Here is a 20,937-nt window from a genome sequence, read left to right as displayed (position 1 = left end):
TCAGTGAAGGTGCTGTAACTGATGGTGGACCAGCAGGTGGTGCATTTCCTTCGTGACCAGAATTCCCTAAGCGATGTTGCAGTATGTTGGCTGGGGAGACTGTGCTGTAGAAGGTACTGTCCTTCTGATGAGATAAATGGATGAGAGGTTTTGCTTGTCTGGTCATTAAAGAAAGGTGCATTGTGTAAGAAAGTATGAGTTTTAACCTCTGATTGCTGGCTCAATTCCTCTACTTGTACAATGTAGCCTGCCTAAAGTTCCCCCTTAATTCAATGGGTAAGGCAGTTTCTCGGTTTTCCATCTAAGCTGCTGTGTAGCGTGGTAGCCAGTGCAAAATGGCTGCCATGTGCCATCCAGATGGGTGCTGCACTTCAGTGGTAAAGAAGTGGGTCCTATCCTGTATTTACAGTATAAAGCTCTTTGAGAAGAAAAACACTGTACAAATGCAAGGAGTTGATCATAAACATAAGGAGAAAACCATCGTATGTTTATTGTTTTAAATAGGTGCCTGGCAAAAAAAAAATTCTGGATCAAGAACTTGAGCATGAAGAAAACCTGGATAAAGGTTTCAGATATTACTGCAAGCGTGGGATTCTTTTTTTTAAAGAAAACAAGGAATGCAGGAGAGGAGAAACATTCCACAAGCCTAGTGCAGTAACTGCAACAGACGTTTTAGGTGTTGCATCGATGATTCTTCTTCCAGTGGCTGAGAGAACCCAGGTCTGAGTTGACCTACATTTAAGAGGAAGACCAAACAGTACAGTGTGTAGCAAAACAATCCAATGGACGGTGGATTCTAAAGTGACCTTTTGAATTGTAAGAGCTTTGACACATTATGACTGACTAAATCATTGAAAACAGGTCATTACCCTGAAGGCTGTTTTCAGGTCACTGTGTGTAATGTGTGGCTCACATTGTTCTCTATCAGTGGGTGTTCTCAGCTGAGATTAGTACCTCTCCAGTGTCCCGTGTTTGAATGGAGCAGAAGCAAGACGCACAAACACAACAGTCTCAACTCCTGGTTGCCAGGAAACGTTTCCAAGGCATTGCAAGAGAAGAAAAGGCAGAGTTTTTACTGTGCTGCTTTTAATCCACAACTTGCCTCCTGCACATGCCGCTGGATACTGATTTTAAAGAGAGATGTTTCAAAAACAGCTGAAATTACATTTCCTGCAACTCCAAGGATGTCTTTGGATGTGAAAACCTTTGGTAGTTTCTAGGTAGGCTACACATTTCACAAGTATGAGATTTGTTTTTTTTTCTTTGCTTGAAGTTCGCTCTGAATAAATGTACGTCTAGTTTCTTCCTAGACATGTTTTCCCTATGATTGTTTATTTTTTAGATTGCTACAGTAGCCGTGAATGGAAGGGGTCAAAATATTTTATTTCCGGTCATGTAGCTGTTTAGCCCTTTATGATATAAGCAGGCCAGTATAGTTTCAGTTGGAAGTTGGAAGAAGTTGAAGGTTGAACACTGGATGTACTTGCAGTCGTTTCTTATCTTAATATTGACTAATGCTTTGAGGTTATTCAGGTGAGCACATCGTTTTTGGTTTTTCTTTTTTAATCAATATTATGAAATTGGTGAGCAATGTTTTTTTTTTCCTTCAATTCTTTTCAAGGGCAAAACAGTAGCTGCTGTGCTCCTTCAGCCTTGATTGTATTTGTAGATGACTTGGATCCTATTGCATTTTAGAGGCAGTGATCCTTATTTTTCATTGAAAAGACCCTAAGGGCATCCAGAAAACATTCAGTAGTGACCTTGATGCTTGTTTCTATTGGTACCATCTACAAACACAAAAATCTCACTTTGTCAAGCTGAAATTGTTCTTGAGCATCTCTGGATAATAACTGCGAATGATTCTGTACAAATACAAGTATTTATTTTCAATAGAAATATTATGTGAAAGTCTTTATGTAAGCTTAAAGTCAGAAGTCATTAATTTCCTTATGTTGAGCCATGCATTTGCAAGGTCTTCCTTTATCAATATGTGAAAATATTTTTTTTTTTACCACAACAATAAATAAAGGCCCCTCAGTAGTTTGTCCAACTCTGTATAATTAAGCATTTTCAAAGGCTTGTTTTGGCGATGGTGGCTGTGAGTTTCAGCAGTATGGGGTTTTACAGGTGAGTTACACCTTTCAGAGAATGAGAGCACAATGGCAACCCTAGTTCCTGACAAAATGGATACAAGAGAGAAGAAAGAGACTGAGTTTATAGAAAACAGACTAAGCATGAAGGACTTCCTGAAAATGCAGATGCTTTTCTTGGTAAGCTCAGACAAACTTCTCCTTCTCCCCATCTCTAAAAAAAAAAAAAAAAGCCCCAAAAATGTAATTGTGTGTTTATGTAGCTAAAACTATATAAAATTATGTTTTTACACCAGAGGTTGTTGAAAGACTGTTCATGTAACAGTCCATGTGAATTTCTTGAGGTTTTGTTGAGATAAAAACATTCTGTTTGTTTAAATCCTGATAAGAACGTGTTTAGAATGTAAGTGTTGCTGTTATTTTCTTCTTGCATGCTTTACAAAGCGGATTGTGCACTGGTGAGCTCCACCTCTCAACTCCTAGACTTGGTGTATTGCCACAGGAGAACCTTCCTGAAACTCAGACCTCACTGAGGGCACATATATCATTTGCCCCTTCCGTTGGCTATTGCCCCCTGTGCTCTAGGACTGCTTTTTCGTCTGCAAAGGCGAGTGTTCAGAGGGGAGCATCCACAGCAAATACTGTATCTGTGCTATTAAATTCTCCAGACAGGAGAATACTTGACTTCCCTTATGTTCAGCATCAAGCACAGTTGAGCAGCAAGTCTGTCCCCTTTGCTTTGCCATCTAAAGTATTGATTTTTACCACACAGCTAGGGCCACAGAATGTAATGCCTTGGATTGTTCCAACCTGCAAATGACAAAAAAGCCTCAAGGGGCAATACCACTACACATTCTGTAGATATGAGTTGTAGATGGACTTGTTTACTGTTGTTTCTTATAATGTGGATTATTAGTTTCTTACGTGGTTACACACTCATATACCGTACATTGTTACTTATTCAATGTTGATAATTAAGACCTAAGAAAGATCACATGTAAACACATGCACGGATTCTGTTGGTAATTATAGATTCCATTCTTTCACGCCTTTGTTACATACTCCTCCGCCCTCTCTTGTCTCTTGCTCTAGTTACCTGACTTAAAGGAACCTGTATGCGTGATCAGAGAAGTGTTTGTAGATAAAGCATCTTCACTGGTTGGTCGAGGCACCAAGGATGAGTATGGAGAGCTTTTTGATAAAATTGATGTGACGCGAGAAGGTTTTATCACCTGGGACAAGCTGACCTCCTTTCTGCTCCTGGAACTTTACGAAAGAGATGAGCATACAAAAACCTCCGTGGTTCCGCAGTGGAAGGATATAAAACTCCTTCCAACGGCGCACAAGGAACCAATCCAGAAGATTGCATATTTGAGGAGCTCCAGCAGATACCTGACCATCAGCAGAGAGGGGCTGCTGGGAATCTGGACTGACAGCCTTACGACTCAGAAAACGATCCGCATCGCCACCGATTCTGTTAAACTCAAAGACCTCTGGGTGACAAGTCTGGCTTTGTTACCAAATGTCAACAAGGTATACAGAGTGTCACTGTACCCAGTGGTGCAGAAATAATCTTAAACTCTCTCTTCTGGTTCAATAAAATCTGTAGAAGGAATGAAAACTTTATATAGTAAATATTAAATTAAAACTCACAAATTGTTGAAATTTTTGTAATCTGATTTGAAACTGGATGGGTAGAATTTAATGGTGGACCCGTGCTGTTCTGTCCCAGTTCTAGGTTCCTGTCTCTGCATGGAGTGTGGTATGCATGTTCACATGTCTGAGTGGGGTTTCTACACGTACGCTAATTTCCTCCCAGTTTTCCCAAGAATTGCGATGCAGATGAATCAGTTTCTCTGTTTTACTGCAAGTGTGAGTGAAGCCTTTGTGTGTGTGTGTGTGTGTGTGTGTGTGCGCCTGGGAATAGGCTGGTGTCTTCCCTGGAGTGTAGTCCTGCCTTGTGGCCACAACCTTGGGCCTGCTGGGAAGACTGGTGATTAAAAATGGATGTGATAGATTGTTTTGTTTCATTTGTTTTGCTTTGAATGAAGATGCTCATAATAAGGACTGCTCATTAATGTGTTTTTTTCATACTCTCCAACAGATAGCTGTTGGATTTACTAGCAAAGAAATTTGCTTCTATGACCTACTGTCTAAGCAGGAGTTCTCCTGCCAATATAAAATCCAGGACCTTGAGCAAACACCAATAAGTATGGACTACTGGTACAACCCAGGAGATGCAGATGAGGCAGTGCTGAGCTTTGGAGATGTTGGTGGAGAGGTACAGTACCGTAAGCCACAGGCTTTACAGTAAATCTGTATCCTGAAAACATTTGTGAACTAAAGAGAAAAAGAAGGATGGATGTTTTTTTAAATATTTGTAAAAACTTGTGACCTTATCTGGGTGCATTCACTTTAAATTGTGGCCTTGACTGACAAAGTGGCACAGATGCATCCTTTTCAATGCCAATAAAAAAAAATGTTTATTTTATTTTAACAGAAAATAGGAAGACAGAAATTATGTACAGTATATGTATAGTAACTACACAGCGGAGTGCACATTCTAGCACAAATGCCTAATTCAGTACAACAAATGGCTCTTTTTCATTTTTGCAATCCATCTACTGTAATAAGTACCAGATTCGTGACCTGTTGAAGTTTTTAACTGTGTTCAAACAGCACGTATGTGGTAAAACATGTTCCAGGTTTTTTTGTTTTGCAGGTGAATGGAATTTGTTTCACAACCGCACAAATATCGCTATTTGAGAGGCCAACCAACACAGCGGATCCGGACTCAGTAATAATCATTAAGTGGCCCGAGCTTGTCAGTGGCTGCCACAGGAGCTGCTATATTGTGAGACACAGGGCTCACAGGAGCAGCTGGGTTCGACGAGGTAGCTACATTAGCGCAACAATATACTTATTCAGCATCAATGCTGCATTCACTCAGATTCATTGCAGGTACTTTGCTAAGTATCGGTGTCCAGGAAGTTGCAGAATTGTCATGCTTATTCATTTTCACACAGTGAGCCCCAGCTTAAAGAAGCTGGTCAGTACATTCCCTTACGTGCCTGTTAAACTGTCCTTGTCGTGCTGCTGCAGCTTTGAATCACTGCACCGTGACAGGAAAACCAATTTTATTACAGCTGTCACACAAACCTCTTGGTAATGTCTGCGGTCGTGACGATAGCAGCCTCTTGTCGTTCTGTCAGTAGGGCTATCTCGGCACCGTTGAAGTTCCAGTTTTATGGAAACCTTCAAGATTTTAAATACTCCCATTGGCTTACTTCTCTAGCCACTTCATTGCTTGTTTGGTAACAAGCTCAGTGTCTAATATAGTTGTGACGGCCCAATAGGGCTGATTGGAGCACGCTGCCACAATAAATGAAAATCTTCTAGCAGTCATCCTTCTAGTACAGGTACTGCGTGAACTTGGATGTTGTTTCTGAGATCCAGTACAGTGAATGGTTAACCAACCTATGTTAGTAGCACACAGAGCTAAGAGGTGATTTAGGCACTGTACCTCTCAGATGACCGTAATGTCCTTTCTGAAATGGAATGTGATCTCATTATAATTGGCTTTGTTATTGTTGGGTGTTTTATATATGTATTGTCCTGATACTCGCGCCTGTGGCACAAAACGAATAACTTTGTATCATATTGATTTTTTAAAAATGTTTTTCACTTGCAGTTACCTTGTCAATGGCTCCCTTTTATTTAACGATTAGCATGCTGCTTCTGAAATGAGGGAGTTTCTGTGTAACCATAGCAACACTGCAGTAGGTATAGAGAAAACTGCATAACCACAGTATCTTAATTATGTCATTAATTATTTTAGTATTTATAGCCTTGTCCATGAGATCCCCAGAGATACAGCAGAATGTGTTTAACTTGATTGGAAAAAAGTTATGCAGTGTAGGACTGGTGAGTAAAGTTGATGAGAACAGTGAAAGGTGTTGCATACAGTATGTAACCCTGACATACAAAATGATTTTAAACAAATTTAAGTTTAGTTTGACGGTTTTTTTCACATTGGCCAATTTGAGATTTAAGCTCTGTTTTTGAGTTCAATTGCTTAGGCAGGGCAAGCAGACTGGACAAGCAGACCGGGGGAAGGTTTGTCCTCTAAATCCAGTTGTTAAACTGTGAGGTGACTCGGTTGTGTTCAATCAGTGAAGTACCTGGGCAATTTGGAAGCCTTTATCTCCTGCACGACTGGCGCTGTGAACAGCGTAGTGCTGGCTTGGAAGGAAAACGAAGGCGCCCCACTTCGCACAACCATTTTCCACATCAGCAAAGGCATCAACGACTTCGACTACCACGCAGGAATGAATTTAATTGGTACATTTCCTCTCTTCTCTAGAGCTCATTTTATTTTATTTCATTTTATGTAATCAAGCTTTTTTTTTTGGTCACTAGGATGAAGTCTATAAACACCCCTTACACATCACCCTCACCCACAGTCGTTCCTGTGCTAATTACTTTTGTTAGTCACAGTGGGATTTCTTTAATGATATAAACAGTGGCAGTTGTAGTATCAGTAACCTTTGTATTAATCCTGCTCCTTTTATTTTCCTCCTAACCAATGGGGGACTAATTACAGATTTCCTAATGAAAATGAATTAAAGAAAATAGAATGCTAAGCAACAGCAGGTTTTTAATCGTCAGGATGGCAAATCTCAGACCCCCTTGTTCCAGGAATGCCAACAAGTCACTGAGGCCTTGTACATTTTGGTTTCACATGTGCAAAGCACCCTGCGGTTTGTAACTTAAGGTTGTTTTAATTCTCTCTGATGTTTTGCCTTAGTCAGTATATTACAAAATGATATCCTGTCATCACTTCAAGCTTCTGTTGCTGTATATAACATATTTTTAAAGAGCCTGAATTCAGGCAAACAGCAATACATGCCTTTTTAGAGTTTTCTCCTTGCTTCCCTACAGCCACTGCTGGTATTGACAACAAAGTTTGCCTTTGGAATCCTTATGTGATTTCCAAGCCCACTGGGGTTCTGCAGGGACACATGGCCAGTGTCATAGCAGTGCAGTTCATCATTGCGAAAAAGCAACTTTTAAGCTTTTCAAAGGACAAGGTGATTCGCTTTTGTCTTTTTTCCTTCTAACACAAACCAAACAGTTGCTGTGTTAATCTGAGCACAGAAAACAGATTATTTTTCCATTGTAGTATAATTGAATCAGTCTCAAACAGAATCTTAAAATCATTAATGCCTAGTCTAGGTAACTACCTTGCAGTAATGTTTATATTGTGTGCTTCGTTGAGTAGCATGTAGGCCATCCTTATTGAAGACGATATGTGGCGCCCTTCCTTCCAGGCCTGAATTTCCAAACCCAGTCTCCAAGTGACTGGGGACACTGTGCTGTAGGAGCTGTCGGCCTTTAAATGAAATGATAACCTCAAAATCTTAGCCACTTGCTAATTTAATATCCCATGGCACTGTTTGCAAGAGTGCTATTGTTAACTGTGGTGTCCTGGCTAATGGACTTGCACAATCTGGACTCCTCAAAATCCCCTTTAATGCAATATTTTGTAACCTGTTACTTCTCCACATGATTGTGCTATATAGAGGTGCTGCTATGCTTCAGCCATTTGGGTTCATCACTTCATTATTATTATTATAACTGACAGTAAATGAGGTTGTCGTATGTAAAAGCTTGAGTTAAACTCATAGTTAAGTCACTTATCATAGGATGCCGGCTGTATATGTTTTTGTTCTGTTCGCAACTTTTGCAATGTGAAAAATAACTGAAAGCTGATGTTTTGGTCTTCAGAAGAAAGAAAATTCCAACATACTTTGCTGTTTTTAAGGTTTTGCGAGTTTGGGATGTGCATCATCAGTTGTGCATTCAACGCGTAGCTGGCATTTTCCCCAAATGTGTAGACTTCCATATGGTACTGTACTTTGATGAAGAGCATGGGAAGCTTCTGACAACCTTCAACAACCAGATCACGCTTCTAGAAGTCAAGCAAGAAACTGGCCAGAGAGTCACAAGCCATGCAAAACCTGTCAGCTGTGTTCTCTACAATCCGGTGTTTAAGCAAGTGAGTTTCTATCTGTATTTCTGCCCCGCTTGATGTAGGACAGAACATTTTTGCAACCAGTAGCATATCTGGCAATGCGAGTAATGTGCTGTGAATCCCTGTCACAATGTCTTAGAAGATTGACTTTCCACTCTAGTGACCAAGTCAAACAGTGGTAAGTTCACCAGCTCATTTTGTGAACTAGTTCAGTTTTTTTCTTTTCCCAGAAGTATAAAACCGCAACAAAGGCAGGGGTAAAACTGTTAGCTCTCTGCATGACATATTATAGAACTAAATAAATCTAGGAATGTGTATTGTTGGAATGTGGCAGTACTATATTGCTACAAAACCTACTGTACCAAAACAAAAGACAAACTTAGCAGAGTTTAAATGAATTATTGTAGCAACAATTGAAGTCACCCCAAAAGTGAACTGCTCCGACCCCTAAATGATCCTGCTGCAGGAAAATGAAAGTGCATTTCTTTGCTTCATTGTTTTTGAAGGTAATAAGCTCTGATGCCGACTCGACCGTTACCTGCTGGATGATAGATACAGGACAGAAGATTAAGCAGTTCACCAGGTGCCACGGCAATGCTGAGATCTCCGCTATGGCGCTAGACGCCACTGGTACCAGGCTGTTCACCGGAGCCACAGATGGGATGGTAAAGGTCAGTGTAGAAGATGTTGTCATCCGTCCCTCATGCAGCAACATCTTCCCAAAAGACACTGGAGGGTTGTTCGCTTCACCTCCTCTGCGATATTTCTCAGCAGGATATTCTGCCGAAGCTACTGTATTTCACCAGGTTACTCTTTTTAAATGTGATTTAAACATCAGCTCCGGCAATACTGGGCAGCTGTGAAATGACTCATATTGATTTGTAGTCACTCCTCACACCCTGTGCCTCCTCGAGGTGGCTGTGATTCCTAACCAGCTTCTCGATAATGGATGGGTGACATTTGGGAATGACATTAATAATAAAGATATCTCTAAAGAGCTTCTTTTTAAAATAGGGATGGGTATTTTATCAGTGGTGGTACAAAGAAATGACACATGTTTTCTTTCAGATTGTTGCTGTGTCTGTTTAATTCCTAGGTGTGGGATTTCAACGGGCACTGCCATCATAAACTGAGTGCTGGTTTAGACCAAGCGGTGGAGATCTCCCAGATCTTGGTACTCAAGAGGACAGTGTTAGTTCTGGGATGGGAAAGGTGTGTCGACATCGTTTTATACCAGTCGTGATTTACTGTGCAGTGGTCGGGATTAAAAAACGAGAACTGTGTATTTCTACTCTCCGGCTCTCTGATGGTGATACACTCAAGAAGCTTGTACGGAGTCTGTAGGCACTGATAACAAATCTCTGTGATGCATACTCGATGTGATCTTTAGTTAAACACAGAAGTTTTCAAACGGGACTATGCCTCTGGGTCCATCTAGCCCATATGGTCATTTATATGTAATTGATCCAAGGATCTGCTTCAGCCCTTTATTGAACAAAGCCAGGGTAATGGGATCAGCAGCATGGCTGGGTAGACTCCTGGACACTCCAGTTCTTGGTTTCAAATGCACCTCCACATACGTTTCACTAGTGCCCTGGTGCCTGTCTCACTGTCCCCTCCACGTAGATATCCATTCCTCTAACATTTGAAATATCCTTTCACACTTGACATCTTGTAAACCCTTACAGCTCATACTGTATCTCTACCCTCTCCAGAATGATTACAGTGTTTCGACTGAACAGCCTGACACAGTTTTTTGTGAAGCCTTCTGAATGGAAAGGGGGTCTCCAGCACCAGGATGACATCCTCTGTGCAGCTTTCCTGCCTCCGCAGACCTTGGTCTCAGGTATCTTTTGTTTTTTCTACTGGTACTCTATCCTGAAAACACATTGTTTTCCTGATCATTTTAATATCCTCATTGCCTTTTACCTTCAAATGGGTATTGCCCCCCATAAAATTTTGTTTAAATGTTATTTGTTTTGTTTGATTCTGCTAGCGTCATAATCGATGACTTCTAATTTACATGGCTGATGCTTTTATCCCAAACATCCATAACCACTGCAATGATTTGAATTTATAGAAAAGAACAGAAACTGGAATGGTAAACTCATGGAGAATTTTATGGATACTAGAGACCACTCAATCTGAAAAACAGTGGCACGCGGATGGTTTTGAAGAATACAATATGCAGTTTTATTAAGACAGCAAGCTAATATGATACAAGAGTGATTAATAACACAGGGTAAAAATACATTGCCTATAACGCTTGAGTTGGTAGTCAGATTTGCTGTGAACCAGCCTCATACCATTACATCAACATTTATATGCTGGAAAGTCCAAGTACTGTAGGTATTCAATTACTTTCCTAATCTAATCTTTATCAAACACAAACTCATTTAGAATAATTAAATATGAAGAATAATTTAAATCCTCAAGGGTTATAATGTGAACATTAGATGCGCACTCGTTGGAACGAGATGCTAGGCCAGACACAGTCAGGATGAGATTTTTAAAAGTGCCACGGGGAGTGGAATAGTGGAACCGGTTGAGGTGTCCAATCGTGGGCCCGCTGGCTCTGTGTCAAAGGATGTCCAACCGTCACAGACGAAGAAAAGGAAAGGGTTCCATTCAGTCTTGCACTGCTCCAATGTGCAACATGCACAAAGTCACATGGCCACAGGCGAGACGGAGATGGGCCAAACTCAGAAAGTCTGTTCGTTGGTATTTCGTAGCTGCAACTCTGAATACTCCTTGATATTCAGTGGCGTCGATAGAAGTACAGCTGTGTTTCATGGATCAATCAAAATTACAATGGGGAGCTCATTACAGAGTCACATCATATCAGCAGTTCTGAGAAGCTGACTAAAAAAGGAGTTAAGTAGCCAGCAGCCTCTTTCTGAACACTCAATTCTAAGCATAATAATAGCCTTTACTGCTACACCATTTATAGAAATCGTCATTTTACGGGACTGGTATGAGTGTAGTACCTTATTCAACGTTGCAGAAGACAGAGCCCACCCTGGAGGTGAATCCACTAAATCCCTGGACCACCACTCCGCACTGCCACTTCGTTTCTTGTTTATTGAAAAATATATGTATATACTGTATGTTTATCATCTTGACATCAAGCTTTACGTAGTCTGAGATCCTACAATAGTGGGATTTGTCTGCTACTGTTCTGGGGAGTCTTCTGCTCCAATATGCATATTCACTGTCTTTTAAAACAAAATAAAGAAGATTCAACCTGAGTGTTCTGTTTTGGCATCTGCCTGAAGCAATTTCCTCAAAATACTGTTCAATATAAAGTAACAGATTCTATTTTTTTAAAAAAATGGATGCTGTTTAGTACAGTACAAATACCCTGATATGTTTGCATGCTTAGAGATCTTTATTTTGGTATTTTTGGTATTTTGTTTAATTCTCTTTTATGCGTGCTATTCTGTTTCAGTTAAATAACATCTTAGCTTTATTGTGGCTTTAACTCACAGCTTATTTTGACAATAAGGGACAGGCACATTTTAATGAGGAGTCTGATTTCTATGTGCAATTAAAACTTAATTAACCCAATGGTACTTGCTATCAAAGTATTCTATTCCAAGAAAGTAGAAGTACAAAAAGAGTTTTGAAAGTCAACGAATGAACATTTTTTATGCACGGTAGAAGCTAAAGTAAAACCAATTACCCGTAGAGGAGTTAAGAAAGCAAACAGAAGCAGCTGAATGACTGTGTATTTCAGAGAATTGTTTTAGTCCCCAGCTAGAGAGAAGCTCCTTTGTTTTTCCCTGGCTGTTTAAACTGATTACTGATCTATTTGCTCTCTGTGAGGTTGGGAATCATTTTTCCTGCTTCCATACATCCGTAGTGAAAAGGCTGCTCCCGGTTAGGGCCTTAGCAGTCCCATTCAGGAAGCAGGGGGCTGTTCCTGGAATGGGATGTCAGTCCACCGCAGTGTACACAAACACAATTTCGAGAGACCAATTAACCCAGGGAGGTGGAAGGAAACCTAAGCAGCTACAGAGCCCCCACATGAACAGAGAGAGAACATGCAGCCTCCCTACAGAAGGTGCCGCATGTCAGAATTACCCAGCACCTCTTCTCCGAGAGACAGGAGCATTAATTGCTCTTGTCACCATTTCACCCCCTCTTGCTCTTTAAACTATATTGTTTTGCTGTCAGCTCTTGCTGGATAAGGAAGGAAACTGTTCCAAGCAGGACTTCTTGCCTTCCAATGTGTGTGTCCGGTGTATAGCAATGGTACTCTTTTCCAGCTTTGTTGTGAGTTGCCTATGCACAGAGAATACAAAGGATAATAGGAGTGGAGTGAGAATAACTAACAAGCCACCCGGAACAGAAGCATGTTCTCGGGATTATGCAAATGTGCAAATTAAATTATGTTTATTAGCGCGAGGAGAGGCGAAATCTGCTTTGCAGGCTGTGAATCAAAATGCAAGGGAAGATCTCGCTGCTGGGATGTGTCGGGGCGCGGATACTCATTAAACCTGAAAAAAGGCCATGCAGCACCTGATAGCAGACAGCCTGTGCGGCCCTTTCCTTTTCTCCATTCAAGGCTTTGCATCACCTTGTCTGTCAGAATGACCTGCACCGCACACAGAGATCCAGGAGCTCTTCAGCTGTGTGTGGTTTAAGAGCTCCTCAGCGCTGGTAAAGCTGGACCCTTACATTGAAACAGAATGATTTTGCTGAAAGGCCATCTCTCGATGCAAAAGAAATAATGGCGATAATCTGCTGCCAATGGAAGTTCCGTCAGTTAAAAGCGCAGTATGAATGATGTACAAAGGTCATTCTCCTTTGACAATCTTCTCTGCTGTATCTTCTGTTCCCGTTCAGCGCCGTTAAAATAACTGTTATCTTTTCACAATACTCAATCAACTGAAAAACATGTGGGGGAAAATAAAAAAATAGAAATATGTGCCTGGCCACACAGGCCTTAGTAACTCTGTTTTAATTGTATATCTACTTTATGTTTTATTGAACGGAACTGAAGGTAGTAGATTTGCGTAGTATCACTGATAAGCAACTGTTTAGCACTTGGAGGAAACTGGATGGATTTTTTTATGTCCCCGGTCTGGTGGGAGATGGAATGTGTTTCACAGTAGCCCAGCCTTGTCATCACATACAGTGCCAGTTCAACAACTTTATGGTAAAATCTGAACATTGACTGCTATGACACTCTCTGTCACAGAATCTCTGTTCTCTGGGGGTGCTCGTGGATTGGAGATGGAACCATCATATCCCTGTCATTCATTCGGATACTGACTACTGAAGTGATGCCTGCCTGGCGTCTGATTAGCACTAGACATATCTGATTCCTGAAAAACTACCTCTCTGTAAATCTGATATTACTGGCAGTCAAAGACAAGTTACTGACAACAAGCACCTCTTCTTTCACGCATCAAGAATGACAAGCTGGCTGTACAGGTGCACTCTATTTTAAAATCTGCGCTCTTCTTATGCAGGAAGTTATGATGGGGAAATAATTATATGGAACAACAACACCGAAAACGCTCTCCGCAAACTTCATCCTGACGGCAAAAGGAATTTCAAGTCTAAGTCAGGTTAGTTGCAGGATTTGTTTTTATTTATAAAGACATACAAAAGATTACACCCCAGTTTGATGTTTTTGTAACCCAATCTATCTGGTGGTCTTAATTTTGCAGACAGTGCCCTATCAAAGCTGGGGAATAGATCTCGGTCCTCATCTACGCACTCAGGAAATCAAACCCGCTCTCTTGTCTTGACCGAAACCGAAACTGAGTGTAACTACAACATAACTAGACTGATATTCCTGGAAGCCAGGAAAAATGTGGCTGCTGGAGGTAAGTTAAACAAACATGACAGAACAATAGGAAGGTTTAAAATAAAAAAAAAACTCACAAAAAACGTGTTCTGCAGAAAGTTTGAAGGTATATGTTAATCATTCCAACTTATTTGAAATAAAATGTGACTGCTGTGCTCAAAGCTTTAGTTTTCTAGACACAGTGGTTTTATTGCATTTATGCATGAGTTACATTGAGCTGAAAAAAATGTAAGTTACTAGTTCAGTGCAAAGATTAAATTGCATCTAGTTCATAAAACACAATACTTACTGGTCTGCAGTGTGTTAGCATATTATATTATCAGTGCTCGTTAACGATGGAGCTGCTGATTTCAGTTCAGTTTGTTTCTCCTTTTCTCTCTTTGTCTCTGTCTCAGATGGTGCGAACCTGGTCTCTTGTGGAGGTTCAGGAACTGTGAGGTTTTGGAACACAGTGAAGAGCTGTCTGGTGGCAGAATTCATTGCTCACAAGGATGTGGGCTCCATAATCATGAGTATCGACAAATCAAGCCAGTACCTCTTCACTGGAGATGTTGATGGATGGGTAAAGGTCTGGGATATACAGGTTAGAGTGGCTGATATAAAGAGTTCATTTTTCAGGACGTCCATCTGAAACAGTTTCAAAAATTTGAAAGCTGAAGCTAATATTTCACATTTCCAGACCTGAAACAGTAAAAAGTATTAGAACTGGAATGCTCAAATGCCCTTTCTTGTAGAAAATATGTGTCCAAAGGTCTTGTTCATAATCCTCTATCATACAGTAAATGAAATTAAGCATAAAAAAAACCCATGTTGATGGTTATTTTTAAATATCAAAGTGTGTGGAAGGTAGGGTGATTATGGCAGGGATTCCAATCCTGCTTATTGACTTAAAAGTCAAGCTATTATTTCCAGCAGGTTTGTCACCAGCTCAAAGAGTCCAATAATACTCCAGATTTTTCTATTCTAATGTCTTCCAACTGCTTCCTAGAATGGATTAAAATATCTTGGAACTGCTTTTTTTATAGTAGACCTAATGGTGTAAATAGAATGTTGTCCAAACATTTTGCATTGTTTTTACTCAGTGTTCTTTTTTTTATATATAGGAACGCAATTCAATGGTAAATGGCTGAAATGCTGGCTTTAAGATATCAATTAATCCCGATATACTATACCAGTGTCTTGTGGTACAAAAAGTACCCTTGTTAGCCGTATGACTGAGAAGAGGTGTAACTCCTTATGTCTAAAATGACTTAGCGCTGTTGCGCAGCAGCGTATGTATTTGTAATAAATAATGGAGTTTGCAATGAAAGTTCGGGAGGGATGACAACAACCACGCTCAATCGTACTCAGCTGTCAGTAATTAGCAATCACTCCCATCATCCTTCCTCCACCAAATGCTATAAATACCAACGTGATATCTCTCTCCCTTGCGTGCGACTTTCGCATCCCACCTCCACCCCAGCTCCACCTCTGCAGTGCCCCTTGGTTACCTTGCGGAGGGGTCCTGGCCTCCTCGTCCTATGGCCAGGAGGTCGGCCCTCAGCCAAGCGGGTTAAGCCAAATATTCACTCCACAATAGTTCGCCACGCTTCGATCTTGGGCGTTATCATTCCTAGTGAAATAAGTTTATTATAACAATAATTGTATTTACAGTACTTGACTTGAACTTTATTCAAAGCTTTATTCAAAGAACTTTATCCATGTGCATGGAGACTTTGTCTCCATGCACATACTAAGTGCATGGAGACATTTTAAAGTAAAAGTCACACAGCATTTCAAAATCAGGTCTTCATTATAACCTTGCCTGTTGCATGTTTTTGCTCTGTTGCCTCAGAATATCCAGTAAGACATTAAAATATCATCTTCTGTGAATGATGCGTTTGAAAGCTTTGACTGTCATCGGGAACCCCTTAACATTTGAGCTTGCTTATGTATTATTGATTGAAATGTGCACATAAGAATGTAATAGCTTTTAATGATGTTGTTTTTGGCTTTCAATTAGGAGTATGGCCTTCATTCCAGTGATAATGTGATCAATCAACCTCCGGCTTTGCTGACAAGATTTCAGCCCCATGTGGACTGTGTCAGTCACCTTGAAACATGTGTACATAATGGACAATTGCTTCTCATTTCTGCATCTGCGGATTGTAGTGTAGTGGTCAGCTACATCAATGGATCAATTGTAGGAATATTTGGACAGGTAAGCAGGAATGGTATTTCACATAATATTAAGATCTGCCATTTATGAACAAATACTTTAAGCTGTTGTGATTGAAGAAGTTTGGCGTTTATGGAATGAAAATGAAATCAAAGTCTGCATTAGACATTCCCAACTCAGGTCCTCAGGGTCTAGAATCCAAGTTTTCCTTTGGTCTCCTTGTCTTTTTAAATTACAATATAAGCAGTACACCTCAGAGAATGGTTAAATTGATCCAATTAAGGTTTAACAGCTCCAAATTATCCCTTAGCCTATTAATGATTTAAAGGGATATAGGAAACCTGATGCATTTTGGACCACCAGGAAGAGACTTGAGTAGGTCTGTATCTTGATGAACTGTACTGTTTATTAATAACTGAAAGTTAAAGAGTGTCTCTGCTTTTTGATTTTGGTCCTGTGAGAGCTCTTGTATAATGGTAGATTTTGGGTGTTTCTGTCCAAATGAAGGAGTGATATAGTACTGTATTTAGAGCAGTAATCTCCAATCCTGGTCTTGTAGAGCTCAAATACATGTTTTTGTGTTTAGGTCACTATGAAACCATCAATTTTGAAGGGCGTGGCTCAGTTTATGTGCGATGAGTTCAGCCTGTGATTTACTAAATTGTGAAAAAAACTGTGATTTATTAAATTTATGAAATTTGGAACAGATACCCGAATATCTTTCTGCCTTCAAGGGAGAAAATTGGTTGCAAAATTGGTCAATAACCTGCAAGTGTTTCCAATTTTCAGAAATACATGATGCAGGGTACCTACTGTATAAGACTAACTGGACTGGGACTGGTCTAGGACCAGAATCAGAGATTCCTCTATTAGGGCAATTATGCTTTAACCTGTGGGCCTAATTCTAGGAAGAACACTGGCGCATTGATGGCATCGGTGAACTTCCTGTCCCCACAACATGCCTACAGGACCAGAAAGAGCAGCTTGAAGATGAAAAGTCAAATGTAGGCTCAGAAGAAACCTCAAGTGAAAAGAATTCAGATGACCTAGAAGATGGCTCCCTGGACCAGTCTATGGACACTGAATTAGATGTAATGGAACATCCCAGTTTGTAGGTTTTTCTCACTATAAAAGATTTATTAATGTTACCGAGGATCTTTACGTTACACGCGCCTAAGGAGCCAGCTTTACGTCAATTTATTAATTTAATTTTCTTTCAACTCTCTCTTCCTGAATTAAAGCACATTTTCAAAAAAGTAAATGTAATAATAAGAACCCTGATGTGTCATTTTCATAGGCCAAATTGTTTACATTGAACAGCATGTACCTGTTTGTTAAGGTGAACAGGAGATTCTTTAGGAGTGGGAGCCATTTTAATTAATTCAAAGCTAATTATTATTATTAATAATAATATTTGACAGTACATAACATTAGTACCAAGCAATACTCTTACATGATTCCACAAGAAAAAAAATGAAAAGATTTCAGCAATATTTCTAATATTTCTGGCAACATGAAATGCTTCACAATTTCAACTCTTTCATATACTGTATATTCACTCATTACAAAAGTAAATTTTTTATGTTGACATAAATCCTCTGTTTGCTAGGTGGAAGCATAGCATTGTATTATAATGTACATTCTGCCTTTATCTGATTTTAAGCAACCCTTGTGGTGATGAAAAACAGCTCTTACAATTTCACAGATGCAGTGTAATGGCTTTTCTAGGCAATGAGATGCAGGAAAATCTTAAAGAAAAAGGAGAGGATGAACTTCTGTACAACAATTGATCAACTAGTGCTATCCATAACTAATATATTGCCACCTTCAGACACTTAAAACGTCTTCATTCCTTACAATAAATTTGCCTTTGTCCATGAAAATCCAATTCATTAGCATGACTTGCAGTGCATGTAACTGTCTGGTAACACTTTGCATAGCCCCTCTAATGAATTCTAAGAATATGTCACCTCTTACTCTGGAGACTTTAGGTTCATTTTAGGTGGTTGCAGCACAGATGTCTCCAAGGACAAAGGAGAGGGAAAAAACAAAAAAGACACAAACACTTATCTGCTTAGAATCGCTACGTTACAGTACGTCAGCCTTCATTCCCTATTATTGATGTGCATCATGTTTCCGCTACGCAGATCCAATCCATGGCAAAACACCATTTTAGGGAAAAGGTTCCAAGAATGCAGAGGTTTAAAAGAGAGTGACCATAGACTTTCACCATATGAGGAAATGCGAAGTTCTATTGGTAAGATGCAATATATGTGTGAATTCTATATGCTATCCTGTCAAAATGTACATTACTTAAATTTATGGTAGAATTTTATGGTAAACATGAAATGGACATATACAGGTAATTGTGTATTTCAACAACATTAGCCAAGCAGCAATGATGAAAACTGTTTTTTTTACTCCGTTTCTTGCAGGTTATAATTAATTGTAATGTTAGCAGCCATTTATTTTCAATTTCTTTTTCATTTTCAAGTATCACACAGGATGGCAGATATCTCTTTTTTCCCTCTGGCCTGCTGACCTGTTTTGTTTGCGCTAATTACATGTGGTGTCATTGCAGGTACTTTCAGCTCCCTGCGAGTTGGGGAGCTCAGCCGTGTGGAGAAAATTGAAAAGCCGGATTTTGTCATAAACCCTCACCGGTACTTTGGGGAGAAAGGACATGAGAAGACCCTACAGCCCCCTGATATTTTAGTGGTTTCCGAGAGTAAGATTTTCCAACCTGATATTTATTTAACGTCAAAGTCAATAGACAATAATATCCAATAAAGATATTGGAAAATTATTGTGAAGAGTGTTACCTAGATGTGTTATATCTGCAGTATTATCTATTATGCTTTAATAGATTTTTTTTCTTCTGTAGTTCTGATGATGAATTCTGAACAAGGCTGCTAGGATAGGGTTTTTAAAGGTGTCCAAGAATCCATTCTCAAATTATCAAAAAACTCTCGTATCTGAGATCATAATTTGATTTTTAATCATCCATAATTAAGAACAGTTGAATTATTATCTGATTGTACAAGGTATTGCTATTCATATGGTAATTTAAAAAATAATAATTCGGACTAGAGCAACTGGAGATCACCGTCTGGGAAGGATGCCATTGCGTTCTGAAAATAGGTTGAATCTTCCAGACATTGAGGTGTGTTTCTCTGTGCAATAGCTGGGAAAGGACCCTTTGACGAGAGAAGTTTATTTCCAAAGGAGATTCTGGAACAAGGACAAAGAGCCAGGCGATCCCATGAGCAACAGGAGGCCACACTCCGCAAGAAACCCAGCAGAGAGCAAAGCAGGTACAGTATGTCGCAGGGGAGGTGAATGCAAAACCTTATTTCATAGCACAGCTCCATTTCAAAACAAGAATTCCAATTAGAGGTCTGTTAGCATCCCAGTACTGCTCTATTAATAGATTTAATAGTATGGCACATCCCTGAGGCATGCGTTCTACATCAGGGTGTGATGTAATTTCATCAATTTCATCATCCCTCACCTCACACAACAGAAAACAAAAGGAAAGCGAGTCACTTGTTCCTTCACTGTTGGCTGTTCCTGCAGCTGAAATTGTATGACTGCTCAGATTGTAGCAAACATACTGTAATATTCGCACGCAGAGCGGTCAGGAAACAGTAGTTACTGTGTGTTAGTAGGAATCATTTACTGCAGTTCCATTGTCCCTTTGGCACAGGAAACCCAAAGCGAGTTTTTCATCAGTGTCGAAGCCTTGAAGTCTGCTAATGGAATGAGCAAGCAGAGTTCTTCAGCTGAGAGGGGGGTTGCAAGACCAAAGAAACACCCTGTCGGAAATCTTTTGCGTCCTCTTAAACCTCAGGTTCTGAAAGGAAAGTCCTCCCAAGCCCACAGCAAAGTATCCTTAGGTATTACAGGTTCATCCTGAAACAGGTGATGATCTTTGAGTCATCCTTTTTCGTCTTTGCTGTCTTTCTGACCTCCACCATTACAACATGCATTCGCAAGCAGTGTTGCAGAACCCACTGAAATGTCAATTGCTAACCGAGTGTTAAATATGAGAGTCTGACACAAAGCAGAAAGTTGTCAATGCTTTTGACATTTCAATGGAGTGACAAGGAATGCGCGCAGCTTGCAATCTTGTTAGCACCCGTCCTTTGTCGTGAAGCCACTTATCCCAGGTAAGGTTTATGCTAACCGGGAGCCTGGCCTGGAAGCTCAGGGGGCCAGCTGGCCTGTACACTGGAGTGGAGGTCCTCTCCAGCACAGGGACAATTTAGCAGCACCACTTTGACCCTGACAGCGTGTCTTTGGAATGTGGGTGCTCGGGGCATGGGGAACATGCAGACTCCACACGGAAGGCACCCCCTCTGGAATCAGCGGCTTTCACCACCAAGCCCCAGTGGTGCACGGTCTTACAAAAAATGTCCAAAAACAACGATACAGATAAATGTAAGAATTATAAATACATTAAGAAATGTATTCTTCCAGGTGGATAGTGCACACTGGTGGTGGTGGAGGGGAGTTCCCATTACCTGTAAAGCGCTTTGAGTGGAGTGTCCAGAAAAGCACTATATAAGTGTTAGCTAACAAGTTATTTTTTAAATATTTTTTTCCTATTATTTTGTTGAAGGCCAACCATAATTTCACCATTTGTAGTGGCTTATAGTTAACCGATATATTTCTAGAACAAAAGCCCCTTTCTAACTGAAACCTGCACCATTATTTTCATACCACATAATCAGAGTATGACTCAATTTAAGCAATTTCAAGACTGTATTCATGGGAGACAATTAGGCTGCGATCCAAATGTATTTAATCTACTGGACCATTTAATAATAACAATAAA

The 20,937-nt window shown here is 40.1% G+C and overlaps 1 protein-coding gene across 3 annotated transcripts; it reads left to right on the top strand.

Moving 5' to 3' along the window:
* Positions 1-581: 581 nt before the first annotated feature.
* On the top strand, positions 582-20,669 carry LOC148677131 (cilia- and flagella-associated protein 337-like). 3 transcript variants are annotated; one of them, XM_088618599.1, is made up of 20 exons: positions 584-1,220; positions 2,146-2,270; positions 3,183-3,623; positions 4,195-4,371; positions 4,813-4,984; positions 6,264-6,431; positions 7,032-7,180; positions 7,915-8,148; positions 8,631-8,795; positions 9,221-9,336; positions 9,840-9,970; positions 13,602-13,700; positions 13,803-13,961; positions 14,338-14,525; positions 15,945-16,142; positions 17,009-17,211; positions 18,248-18,357; positions 18,682-18,828; positions 19,285-19,414; positions 19,807-20,669. In XM_088618599.1, exons 2-20 carry the CDS (start codon positions 2,160-2,162, stop codon positions 19,844-19,846), a joined length of 3,138 nt encoding a protein of 1,045 aa, XP_088474725.1. In that variant the 5' UTR covers positions 584-1,220; positions 2,146-2,159; the 3' UTR covers positions 19,847-20,669. The 3 variants fall into 3 exon arrangements, with proteins under 3 accessions (XP_088474735.1, XP_088474725.1, XP_088474717.1); XM_088618591.1 differs by having other exon boundaries at positions 2,128-2,270; XM_088618609.1 differs by lacking the exons at positions 19,285-19,414; positions 19,807-20,669 and having other exon boundaries at positions 582-1,220; positions 2,128-2,270; positions 17,009-17,191; positions 18,682-18,818.
* Positions 20,670-20,937: the final 268 nt, after the last annotated feature.

Source organism: Lepisosteus platostomus, chromosome 2 (assembly GCF_059453375.1).
Source record: "Lepisosteus platostomus isolate fLepPlt1 chromosome 2, fLepPlt1.hap1, whole genome shotgun sequence".
Lineage (NCBI taxonomy): Eukaryota > Metazoa > Chordata > Actinopteri > Semionotiformes > Lepisosteidae > Lepisosteus > Lepisosteus platostomus.
The sequence above is the reverse complement of the archived record's forward strand: the minus strand, read 5'-3'. Positions and strand labels throughout refer to the sequence as shown.